This window comes from Solea senegalensis, linkage group LG3 (assembly GCF_019176455.1).
Source record: "Solea senegalensis isolate Sse05_10M linkage group LG3, IFAPA_SoseM_1, whole genome shotgun sequence".
In the NCBI taxonomy this organism is placed as follows: domain Eukaryota; kingdom Metazoa; phylum Chordata; class Actinopteri; order Pleuronectiformes; family Soleidae; genus Solea; species Solea senegalensis.
This window is the reverse complement of record NC_058023.1, coordinates 7,705,163-7,717,352: the sequence shown is the minus strand read 5'-3', so window position 1 is coordinate 7,717,352 and position 12,190 is coordinate 7,705,163. Positions and strand designations below refer to the sequence as shown.

The 12,190-nt window shown below is 43.0% G+C and overlaps 1 protein-coding gene across 6 annotated transcripts in view; it reads left to right on the top strand.

The window, feature by feature from the left end:
- Window positions 1-12,190, top strand: part of LOC122766875 (neurexin-2-like) — a 563,355-nt gene that overhangs the window by 365,103 nt on the left and 186,062 nt on the right. The window contains exon 1 of one of the 6 annotated variants that reach the window (XM_044022088.1): window positions 6,965-7,478. The exons of the other annotated variants lie outside the window; for them this stretch is intronic. Within the exon in view, the coding sequence (XP_043878023.1) occupies window positions 7,145-7,478 (334 nt within the window). The 5' untranslated portion in view covers window positions 6,965-7,144. Of the gene's footprint in view, window positions 1-6,964; window positions 7,479-12,190 lie in introns of those variants that run through there. 6 annotated transcript variants of the gene reach the window in all.

Sequence of the window (12,190 nt, the reverse complement as noted above, 5' to 3'; positions counted from 1 at the left end):
TCATGTGTGTTCATATGAGTGCTGATATGGAGCTGAAGTGCATGTCTGGATATAGATGTAGCCTTATTTGCTCTGACACCTCATTTTGTCTATTAGACTGTGTCAGGAACATGTCTTTACCATATTGTTTTCGCTCAGTAAGAGTAACGTTCTCAGAAGGCAATAGTCCCCAACCTCAGGTTAGGCTGCCTCATAGATATCATGGATGAGGAAGCATGAGGTGGAGATGAGCCCATCTGGCCCAAACAGCTGGGTCCACAGCTGGAGGGACAGACAGTGACGGCTGATGCTCCACAGAGAGTGAGGCTGCAGCGATGGATGGATGGCTGGAGGGGCAGGAAGAAAGCAATGGATGGGAGAGAAGTGGAGGTGAGAAAGCAATGGGGAAAGCTTTCAAGCAGCAGCACTCCTATTTTACATTTCTGCTGCACTGAGGCAGACAAAAGTGAGTGTGATTTGTCTTTCGAGGGAAAACTCTACCAAACTTTGAGGTGTCACTGGTAAATGTGTTTGCAAACGGTGGCACCAATCAGTAACGCACTGGAATTATTAACTTTTATTGTTTTTATTTAACTTTTGTACTCAAGGATCGAGGATTTGTCAGCACATATAAACATGATGAACTTTAAACTAGTCAAACATGTTCCTTTTTTTTTCTAGTTGCACAATCAATGGAACGCACAATAAGTGTACACAAATAGATATAACATATAACTGGTTAAAAACCCATGTAATAACAATGGGTTTTGTTGAAGAACAACAATGGATTACTGAGAGATTACATAAAATTACCACTTCAGGATCTGCAAAGATTACTGAAAAATAAACCTTTTTCACAGAAATACCAAGGTGCTTGTTTACGTTTGAGCCAAGGCTTTACCCCGGGGGTCAACAAAAGCTTCATTTGCTCCAGTGTTGTCAAGAGAGTCAATAAATTTGACTCTGGGTAAAATTAAAGGAGCTGATTCAGCTGCTGAGACAGAGATGAGACACTGTTACAGCATCCCCGAGGGCTCAGCCGTACCTGTGCTGTTTAAATATTCAACATCTCAACCTCACTGATAGACATCAGATCTGTATAATTACCAAACACCCTGTGAAATAGGACAGTGGGTGCTAACATAAGATTGGCAGACAGTGTCATTCAGACTGTGATCGTTAATGGAATCTCAGGGAAAATGGCTTTTATGGTGATGGGGAAGGAAGACAGGGTAGAGGGGGTAAGTGATTTATATATTTATTTCCTCCCCGCTCTCTCCCTCCCTCCCTCCCTCCCTCCCTCCCTCCCCTTGAGGATATATCATTTCACATGATTAAGATGTGTGCAACCTGCCCCTCCATCCAAGCGAAACCAGAGACACCCCCTTAGCTAGTTATCTCCCTCATCTCTTCCTGACCGCGTCTTTTTTTTGTGCCCACACCTCGCACGTATCTCTCCCTCTAATTACCCAGCATACATCCCTGTTTATTTCTTTTCCCTTCCATGTGTGTCATCCTGATCTGCTCTTTTTCCCTTCTTCTTCTTTCCTTCCCCAGTTTTAGTGGTACCTAAGCCAACGAGTTAAACCATTTTCATTATCCACATACTGTAAATTCCTGTTACCAAACACCATTGTGCCGTGACCACAATGCTACCATTCCTCAAAGACCCCCGGCTTTCATAGATGGCTTAATATTCAGCTTCCATTTGCCATTGTGGGGCTTTTATGTGGCTTACTTTGAAAGCATCTGTGGGTAAATATATGCATCTGATTGCCAGCAGAACAACTTGTGCTGGGTCAGTGGAAAAGCAATATATTTTAATTGCTAAGCCTCTCAGCATATTGAAATAACTAAATAAATAGCATGAATCACAAGCTACTGCAGTGTGTTGTTAGTACTTCCCCCCTGCCCTGCACAGCACACCGTGTGCTAAGTGTGTTGCATTCCCTTAAGATGATGTAACATTACATTGACTCAAATGTGAGTGTTCGGCTGTCAAGCAAACGACTATTTGATGTCTTAAATGCTTGAAATGATCACTTTTGCTCATTTCTAATGAACCAACCTCTCGCATGACCCTCTGAAAAGATGTTTTTATTTTTGGAGTTGCCTTCTCCTTCAACTGTCACCATACCCACAATCATTTCCTAAATTTAAACATTGGTACTTGTTCTGATGTTTTAGAAGTCAATCACAAATCATGTTATAGAACTGGGCTCACGCCACTGCTACCCCCCCATATTGTTTTACTCCTCTGACAAAGGGGCTCCTTTTCATTTGCTGGGTAGAGTTGCCACATTTACTACAGTTTTTATCTTGTCTATTCCAGCTACCTGAAGAAAGGTAAATCCAGGTCGACAAAAGTGCTATCAATGGCGATAACATTAAGGGTTCACTGCAAGTCTTTTCAGAATCCGCTCGGGCATATTTATAGTTGCACAATAAGGTTTGAAGTCATTTTTTATTGCGTATCTGGTGCAATTGGCAGTGCCAAAGCCAAACCACATTTCAGTGTCCTATATAAGTAGCCAATATCAGGCTCTGTCTGGAGTCTGGAAGTTTCCCAACAGAGCACTTGCATAAGCGGTTAGGGACTCAGTGTGGTAGAAAGCTAGTGAATAGCACAAACGGGAGACAAGAGTTAAAAATTGATGACTTGCTTTTTGTGTTTCGCCTCCCCCTGCTGCGCGAGCGAAGAGATTCTGTTTGTCCTACTTTCCCGACCTCGCCTGGCGGAAAAATCCATGTGTACGCCTGCTTATACCATTGAAATACATCATTAACATTGTACATAGACCCACACTGGCTCTGTAATTTGGTTCCATGAAAAGGAAAAATAGTCGGAAATGTATTTCTGTCACGTTGGTTTCTCAACATTAAGTGGCGTTTTACGTCCAATTAACTAGGTGCATAGTGGCACGCAGGTTTCCACAGGATTAGATTATAGACAGGAGGCTTTGATGCTACTTATGTCAGTAAAATAGTCACACTTCCTCCATCTATGACCTCAGCTTGGGGTTTGCAGTCTCACAGTGTGAGGATGGGATATTCAGCACCAAGGATTTTGATCTCCGGGACCAGGGTTTTGCATCACACAGCAATCAGAAGACTGTGTGTGTACGTGGATGTGTTGCTCAATTAGTATGTATATGTGGAGGGATTGTGTTTGTGTGCGCTTGTTTTTCCCTGTTTTCCTGCGCTGGAGGGAGTGGAGTGGAGCAGCAGGTGTTGACGGTCCTTTGTGTGTTTTGTCATAATGAGTTCCCAGTCCACACTCTGTCCTCAGAGGGACACCGCTGTGGTGTCAGTGATGTATGCGTTATTTTGTTTTCAGTTCTTTTTCAGAGGTCGTTTTCTGATTAAAAATATTTGGGAACACATTTAATAATTGGCTTTAAAACGGATTTGTTTCACGCGTACGCTAATATGTTGTTTTTTTTTTCCTTGTCACTGAATTTTCTTTGCTAATTTGCAGTATTTTTTGTAGTGTAATTTCACTCAATGAAATAAATCAGTCAAGCCAGCAGTACTTTGTACACGTATTGTTGAAATGCTCATGCTGCTCTGTTATCATCAGTGCTTTGCAGAGATACATGGGTTTGGTAAAACAAAATACGCATGTAATGGATCAGGATAATCTATTCAGAGCCCATGGCCTCAATAAGAACCAGTGACCTCATTTCCAAACCTTTCATCTTATATCAAGTTTCAAAAACAGGATGAAAAGCTGTGGGGGCTTTTATTCAATCTTGTTATGACCATTAGCCGAGCAAACAGGATCTGAAATGAATATTAAAAGCACACAAAATTGAATGTATAACTCAGAAACTGTCCCTGTATTGCAATGGCGTCACTCCTCTTTTTGTTACATCAATCAAATTATTACTCAGTATGGTGCACAACAGCATGATACACAACCGGGTAAATGGCTGTTGCCTTTTAACAAAGAAAAAAAATAGCAACAGACGCCATAATATCCTTCCTACTGTAAAATACTCGCCCATAGAAACCATTGTTGAGGAGCCAGAAAGAGAAATCTTAACCTTCACGAACCCTGGAAAACATTTCTGTGTAAATAAAGATTACCGTTTGCATAGAAAAGTCTCCAGAGCATCAGCATTGACACATGTTGTTGAAGTAAATAAAATATACGGAAAGACAATGATAATTGTCACATATATTCTTACCCACTTTAAATTACTGTAACAATCCTAGACCGTTTGTGATATCTAGAAAATTCAAAAAATACCATGTACTTGTATTTACTATGATGACCGTCCAATCACAGTCAAGATTCACCAGTGTTTGTGACGTCAGCTTCAACGGTTGATTAACTGCCAGACATTGAAACTGAAAGTTATCTTGGAAAAAGGGGCAGAAAGAAGCACTCTCTCAATGAACAGTTTTTTGACAATACTACGGCGATAAAATCTAAATAAATCCAGGCGGTCTGATTATTATGATGGTCATAAGAGGGTTAATCAATGACCCAACTTCCAAAAAGTCAGTGTCAACGTCCTATTAAAACATATGTCCATTAAGCAGATGATATATGACTTAGAACGATATGTTAAAAAATGATGAGGTAGTAACACCTGTAGCAAAATACTAAACAGATGATGTAGCACAACTGTCACACTTGCAAAAAAAATGGTACTAAAGGATGACAGTAAGTGTATTATGTTGTGCCGCTGAGGGAACTTAGCTCCATCTGCTGTGGGATTGCATTAAAATTGAAGATCTGTGATTTTGCATGAGGCAGCGAGCAGTGATCACAAACACAAACACAGTCACACACCATGATCATGTGTAGGAGATGGACAGGTGGGTAGACTGACGGGCGGACAGGCAGATGGATAGGTTTTTGTTTTTTTTTTCAATTTTTGCTGCCACTCCGGTCAGAGCTGTGTGTTTGTGTTTATTGGGACAAATCATTTAACTTTTTTTTTGGGGGGACACACACTTTCCATGTCACACTGGGTGTCATATCTCCTTCAGCCTGATGGAGGCTATGTATCGCGGGCATTTCTTGTTGCCCCTGTATCATCTGGTTGAGTGTGTGTGTGTGTGTGTGTATGAGTGAGTAAATGAGTAATAGTCCAGACTCTTTTCTTTTCATCAGTGCAGAAGACCTACACTGGCTTTTCCTGTTTTGGCCAATTTTCTTGCTTCTTGTCTCCAGCACTGAGCTCCTGTCCCAGCTGAGATCTCTATCTGCCATGATTTATCTGACACAATCTCCCATTTCACCCTCTCTCTCTCTCTCTCTTTCTCCCTATCCATCTCTACTGCCCTCTCGCTCCCCACTTCCCTTCCCTCCTGCAGACCCCTTGTTTTCCCCAATCGTCTAATCGTCATTATTTCCTCGTTGTCTCCTCCTACCGTTCTTTCTTCCCATTGTCTGACCCACTTAAATTTAATTCAGAAAAAACATGTGGTTTAGAGAAAAATATCTCTGTCTGCTGTTACTTTTGTAGGAATATTTCCCGACCGCTCCTTCATTAGATCAGTTCAGATCAAATTCCAATTACAATATCGTTATTTGACCCAACCACCCACACACACGTGCATGCGCACATGTAAACATTAAACTCCGACATGCGTTTGTGCCTCCTATCATTTCTGTGTGCGTGCTCTCCTTCAAATCTCACACTCCCCTCCCTCCCTCCCCTCTCTCTCTCTCTCTCTCTCTCTCTCTCTCTCTCTCTCTCCCTGCTCCAACCAGACACATACAAACGCTCTCTCTCCCTTTCTCCGCTTTGCCCAGTGTATCAGTCACCGTCTGTGCATTCAAAGGATCTGAGTGCACCTACCTCTTCTTTTTTGGCTCTGTTTCTCCACCTGACTCTTGTTTTTTTCGTGCCCTGCCCAGCCCGCAGCTATATACGTGTTCAGTTTTAGAGGAGGGGGCTGGATGGCTGACTTGATCGGAAAGGAAAAGAAGAGGGGAGAGCTGTGCGGGCAGGAAGGATGCACTCGCTGCTGCAGCTTCTGATTCAATTAGCATGAATTTCACAGCAGAGCCAGCAGCGGCAGTAGCGGCAGCACCATCATCAGACTCCCTCTCAGCGAGCCAGCGGCAGCACCCTGTGCCGGAGCTCCACCAAGACGACCGGCGGCTGCTTCTCGTCTGCCTCCCACCCTGGAAAGCAGTGTTAGAAGGGAAAGAGAAAATGGGAATCGTTTCCTTCAACAGTGAAGAGCAATCATAAATAGGTCGGAGCTTGATTACAGGTCTAAGGATTTAAGGACTGTTGTGCTGAACTGGACAAGCAACAACTCAGAGCTTTCAGAGCTTAGGCTGTGGTTTAATCTTGTTAAGGTGACTTTTCGGTGCTGCGCTGCGTTCCAAGACCCATATTGATTTATTTTGTCAGGAAACAAGAGAGGGAAATCAGCAACGTCACATTTGGAAATAGCTGACTGTTTTGTCTTCCTTCACGTCGTCTTTTTTTCTTCGTAGCCCTTCTCAGTCCTTTATTCGTCCCTTCCTTTCCATTTTCCGGATTGCAGCTTCTTCAAGTATTCGGAGCCCCCAAACAGGATTTGGCTGCTCCTTCATCACAGCACCCTTGCCTCTGCTCCTCTTTCTGCCTCTCCCTTTTGCACTCTGGTTTTACTCGTATGAGTTTATCCATGCTACTGCTTATGTAAGTTGTCTCCAGAAAGCTCCGAAAGGGATAGTGGGAGTCTTTTTCTTCACAATGGAGACTTGGATTAAGGGTGGAGAAACCCTCTGAAGATCCTCCCCAGGCGAAGAAAACAAAACGGTTAACTCAGAGTGCTGTACACAATATATTTTTCAAAGAGCTAAGATGGAGTCTTGTGTTTGCAAATTCAGTGTCGCAAAACTGTGATTAGCCTACTTACTTGTCAAAAAGTCGCAACGTCGAACAGAAGAGGTTAAGGTTTTTTTTACACAAGGTTCTCAAGGATCCAGTCAGAAGCTTTTGGATATCAACACTAGACTGTTTGAGGATTTTTGGGGTCTTTCTTTTTAGGAAGTATTTTTGTTTTGTTTTTGTTCGTCAAATCTTTAACCTTCGACAATTTTTTGGGATCTTCAATAAAGGATTTTTTTTTTCTTTTTCGGCTGTTTTTTTTTTTTTTTTCCTTCTCCGGGCTGAAAAGCAGGGGATCATGGGCCCTGGATGCATTTGAGATGTTCACTTCCTGTTTGTGTCGCATGAGGGGGAGGGGCCTCATGTTTCTTTCAGGCCCTGCCCCCATGGAGCAGGAGGTGGAGGTGGAGGTGGACAGAGGGCTGTTACTTGTGCCCAGGCCAGCTGCGGCTTCCCCTGTGGTTTGGGCAAGTCCAGCATTCCTGTTCAGGCTGGTGCTCTCTCTGGCACTGCTGGTGTTCCCTTGCCCAGCCGTAGCCGCCCGCGTTTCCTCTTCTCTCAGTACCACCCACCATGTCCACCACTTCCATAACAAGCATGGTACTGTGCCCATTGCCATCAACCGGATGCCCTTTCTTACACGTGGGGGCCATGGTAAGATCATCCGCTTTTATTTTTAGTCATTTCTGGTTCTGATCTGCTGGTTATTTTTATTATCTATTATTATCTGTGTTTTTCATGAGTGAGATATCAAAGGACGTGTGACATGCACTTGAAGGGTCAGTGGTGGTTAGTTGTCTTCTAGGGGTTGATTTACGGTGGCAATGAACTCCACCTTAAGTACATGATCCCAGGTGATGGTTTTTCCATCTACTGATCCCTCTGATCTCTGGAAAGACGGCGAGGAGCCGGGGCCCTGGCCACCAATCACACTTCCACAGCTCCCAGTAGGCCAGTGTCTTGAGTCATGAACCTGAAATGGCAGATGATGTTTCCAGAAGCTGTTCCCTTCTGGGCTTTACGCAGTACGTTGCCAGCCAGCTGGGTTCTGATGATTCCCTTTCAAGCTCAGCAGCCATCTTGGGTCTACAGATGCATTGAACGGTAGCCAATTTAAATGAATGTAAACACCAGTTATGGCATAATTGTTGATGCGTGGATGGCAGCCACGACAAAACAACGGTCTTGTTTTGGACGCAGAGATGCTAAAACTCACATACTCAAGAAAATCCATTGGTAATTGCTGGAACACTCCTGTTTCTGTCCTACTTTCTACAGTATGTGTCTCCGTGCTGCGTGGTGCATGAGTTGCTGCTCTGTTCTTACCCTAAGCTGTCAGGGACGCGGCAGAGTTTCACACTGATGATTCCTTTGATGTCCCCCACCCCGAGCTGTTTCCACTGGAATTTATTTTTTTCCCCCTTTTTCTCTCAATTTATTTACCTTGCCCCTTCAAACACACCATACATACATTAGTGTGCTACTTAGATGGTAATGGCACGTATCGATCCCTCAACTGTTCATGCTCTTGCTATTTATCCTTCTGTTTGTCCGTGCATTTCTCTCCCCACCTCCCGCCCATCTGTCCTCTCACCTCTCAGCATACATGTAATCTGTATCAATCAATCAAGTGTCAGATGAGCAGAGGAGCCTCTCATAGCCCACTGTGGTCGATTGGCTGCAGTGTGCCTCTATAGACATTATCAACACACAGCCGCTTCCCCCGGTGCTCAGTACTGCATCGGATTTATGGTTATCCGTATTCTCCTCCCATCACACAGCTCCATGCGCACAGGTTCTCACAGTCAAAGTGTGACTGAACACGTCAATGAGGAGATGTGCAGAAATGAATTGTCTTGACATTGACATTATTACAATATATATTGTTTTCTCCATGGTCTGTATTAAGAAAAGAATCTAACATTTAAAAAGAAATGATCTTCAATGATGCCCCCCTGTATATGATGGATAAATAATGCTTATATCTTCCCATATATTTTCCCTATAATTAAGTCTTTCTCTTTGGGTGTAAATGCAGCTGAAAGTCTAGTGTTGTCATGTTAATTTGATATATCTATGCTGCTGCTGTTGCTGATGTATTACACACACCAATGCCAAACTCTGATTAGAAGGAGTTGTGCTTTTAAGTCTCAGATTTTTTTTCTTCATTTGAGACAAATCAGCATTTCATCGGTGTTGTCGTACTACATATGAAAGGCCTTAGTCTCAGTGCTTGGCCAGTGTTGACAGCGCAATCACCATTCCCATCTCTTTTTTGTTCGTTTACTAACTGAACAAGAATCATTTATTTTTTTTCCAATGTGAAGATGACAGCGTTCCACCCTAATGCACACATTTTCGTCATTTTGTCATTCCCAAGTAAACTCAAGCCAGTTCATCCGAGAGAAACGCTGAGGAGCAGCACACAGTGCAGTGTTTCCTCTCTAAAATGGCACCTCAGACTCGTATCCTCTTCTTCTTTCTTATTTTCCTGCTTTTCTTCCATCCAGCTTTGATAATTGGATTGCACCCCTCACATCTCGAGCTGCTAAGGTTTTCAAATTGATATAATTAACATAAAACTGTTCACTGGCCCTCTCGGTGGATTTGTGCCTGCCAGAAGATATTGGCCTGCGAGAGAAACAGTCTGTCTGTCTCGTGAAAAGGAAAAGGCTACATCCTGAGCAAACTGAGAGCTGAGGCTCAGGCCAGGATGTTATTTTGCCCCACACCAAACACTATTTTTTTGATGCTCTGGTGTTGAAAAAGAAGTTAATGAAAAAGCCAAAGCAAAAACTATTCTAGGTCGGTGGTTGGTTGTATTCACAGTTCCTTTTTGTTCCTGGCAGTATGCTGCAGCAGTTACTAATGTACGCCTACAAGACAAACACTGCAGTTTCTCGTTCGGATTGTTTTTCGTCGCACACTCGTCGCATTTTCATTGTCATTACAAGGCAACACACACACACACACACACTCATATTCGGATGTTGAGTCCGTTTCAGTCACCATCATAAAAACTTCCATTGTAGCCCGGCGTATCAAGTCCTTGTCTAAAATGCCAGCTCTCCATGAACTGTCAACTGAGTAGCACAGCTTATTACCGGCATTAATACACCACTCAGTGATAAGGGCCCACTTGCTTCTGAGCCTTTTCGGTCAGCAGTTTCTCATCTATGTATCATTGCTGCGACACTGTATTAGAGCGCTTGCCACTACAGACCTCCAGCTCCGAGAGCCTTTAAGCTGTTCGTCTGCAGGCCACCAATACACCAAACAAATCTCACTCTCTTTAACGAAAGAAGGCAGTTGGTTTCCAGCATATCTGGTCTACGGGATTCAGGGCTCAGTGTTATCTACAGTTCTTGTCCCACACCGTCAATATGGCGCTCCTTCTGCTGGCACACACCTACTGTATGCATTGACTCATGGCGGCGCAGCATGACGGCTTTGATGAGAGGTGTCTGTATTCCATATGAGGCTTAATTGAGAATCTATTTTGCTTTCACGCATAGCATGTATGCTTGAGAGCCAGTAAGCGAAACCATCTCGAATGAACTATATCATCCATGTCTTTCAAATGATCAGCAAACTGTCAATATTGAGAGTGGCATCCCCAATTATTTTGCCACTGGTTAAAGCTCTCCATTGTTTCTATCTTCCATTTTGAGACATTACTGTCTAATCAGTTTCTCACCCCATATAACTGTAATTAAAAACTAATTGTAGAATCGTGTCACCTGAACTGTGGCATTTCACTCCGCTGTGTGACTGGTGATGACACACCGTGTGTATGCTCGCCAGGTCGAGCATCTTCAGTCGAGGAATGTGATGGTTAAATTATTTTAAGTCTCCACTCTCATGTGATGACACTCGTATGTCTCTTGTTGTGCGTCTGACCTGCGCGCTGCGCAGATGTGTCGCATTTAAAGTACCTCTTGTGTTTCTCATAACACATTTACAGTGCGTGTGCGATTGTGCCAGCGCCGCAATTACACAGAGATTGCACTGAGGTGTGAACAGCCTGTATCATTACAAATAAAAATCAGTGAGCTTTGGCCAGGTCTTTTTTTTCCTCTCTGTGTGTGTGTGTGTGTGTGTGTGTGTGTGTGTGATCGTCACTGTTTCACACCAGTGGCATGTTTGGTTGTGGTGGTTGAGTCTGGCTTCATTGATTGCTCGTCTGTCAACACATCTGTGCTTGTATGCACAGACACAAACACACACTTTTTAATGACTTTGGTTTGGAAACAGAGGAAGGAGATGTTTGAGATGCGAGGTAATCCATACCTGAACACCTAACAGCATAGGGCTAAAGGGATTAAAAAGCTAACTTTGACGCAGGCCGTCTTTGATGTTTTAGATGGAGAGCAGCCAAGAGATTTTAATGCTGGGTGGATCACTTTGTCCTTGGCAGTGGACAGATTATATCTAAGCTTAGGCAGGTCCAGGAAAGGGCCAACTTCATGCACACACATGTACATATGGCCGTTCATATTTCAAATTCCGGCCATGCATATTGAATGTCGGACATGCAGTGTTCTTAAATAGAATAGAACAGGAAAAAAAACAACCCACACACAATCTAAAATTTAACAAGTTTTCATTGAATTCTGGAAAACAAACATTCCACAAAGTGTAAACTAAGTGTAAACTGAGCAGGCAAAAATCGAATTATTAACTGAATGAGAAATTAACAATGAATACCCTGCTGAAATAACCAGAAATGCATCATGCCGAGACTACTTTACGTGCAACTTCGATAATAAATAATAAATGATAATCTCTTGGGAAACACTTGAGAAGACAAGATAAAAAGAAATGATTTAATAGTTAGGTTCGCTTGTTAACATATCTCATAGGCATATACCGGCTAACGTAAACCCTGGTTGAAACGTGTCCCTCGGTGGGGGTAGGCTAAATTTTAAGCATCAGCAGTGTGATTCACTCATTTGCCTTGTCCAGGTAAAATTTGGTGTCCACAGAAACCAAGGACAGATATCTATTGTGTTTGTGAACATTTGTATTTGTGGCGGAGCCAGGAAATGGGAGGTTGCTCTTGGTCACCTCAAGCCATCAAATGCTTTGAGTTTCAGACAAGACCAAAATGAAAACACACACATCACCTGGGCCTCCTGTCATCTGTACTTGTGTTTTGTGTGCGGCGAATGCGTGAGTCTTGCTTTCGAGCATCCTAGAATTGTTTGTTTTCTTTCATTTTTCAAGTGTGCAAAGGAAAACACATCCATCTTCACTTCCTGGCGAAGCTTGATACAAAGCTGTGTCATGAAAGGGACTATAATAATAATAATATTGCTTTTCTAAAGCAAAGCAGGGTGTATTTTTGTTGCATTAACCACATTTAA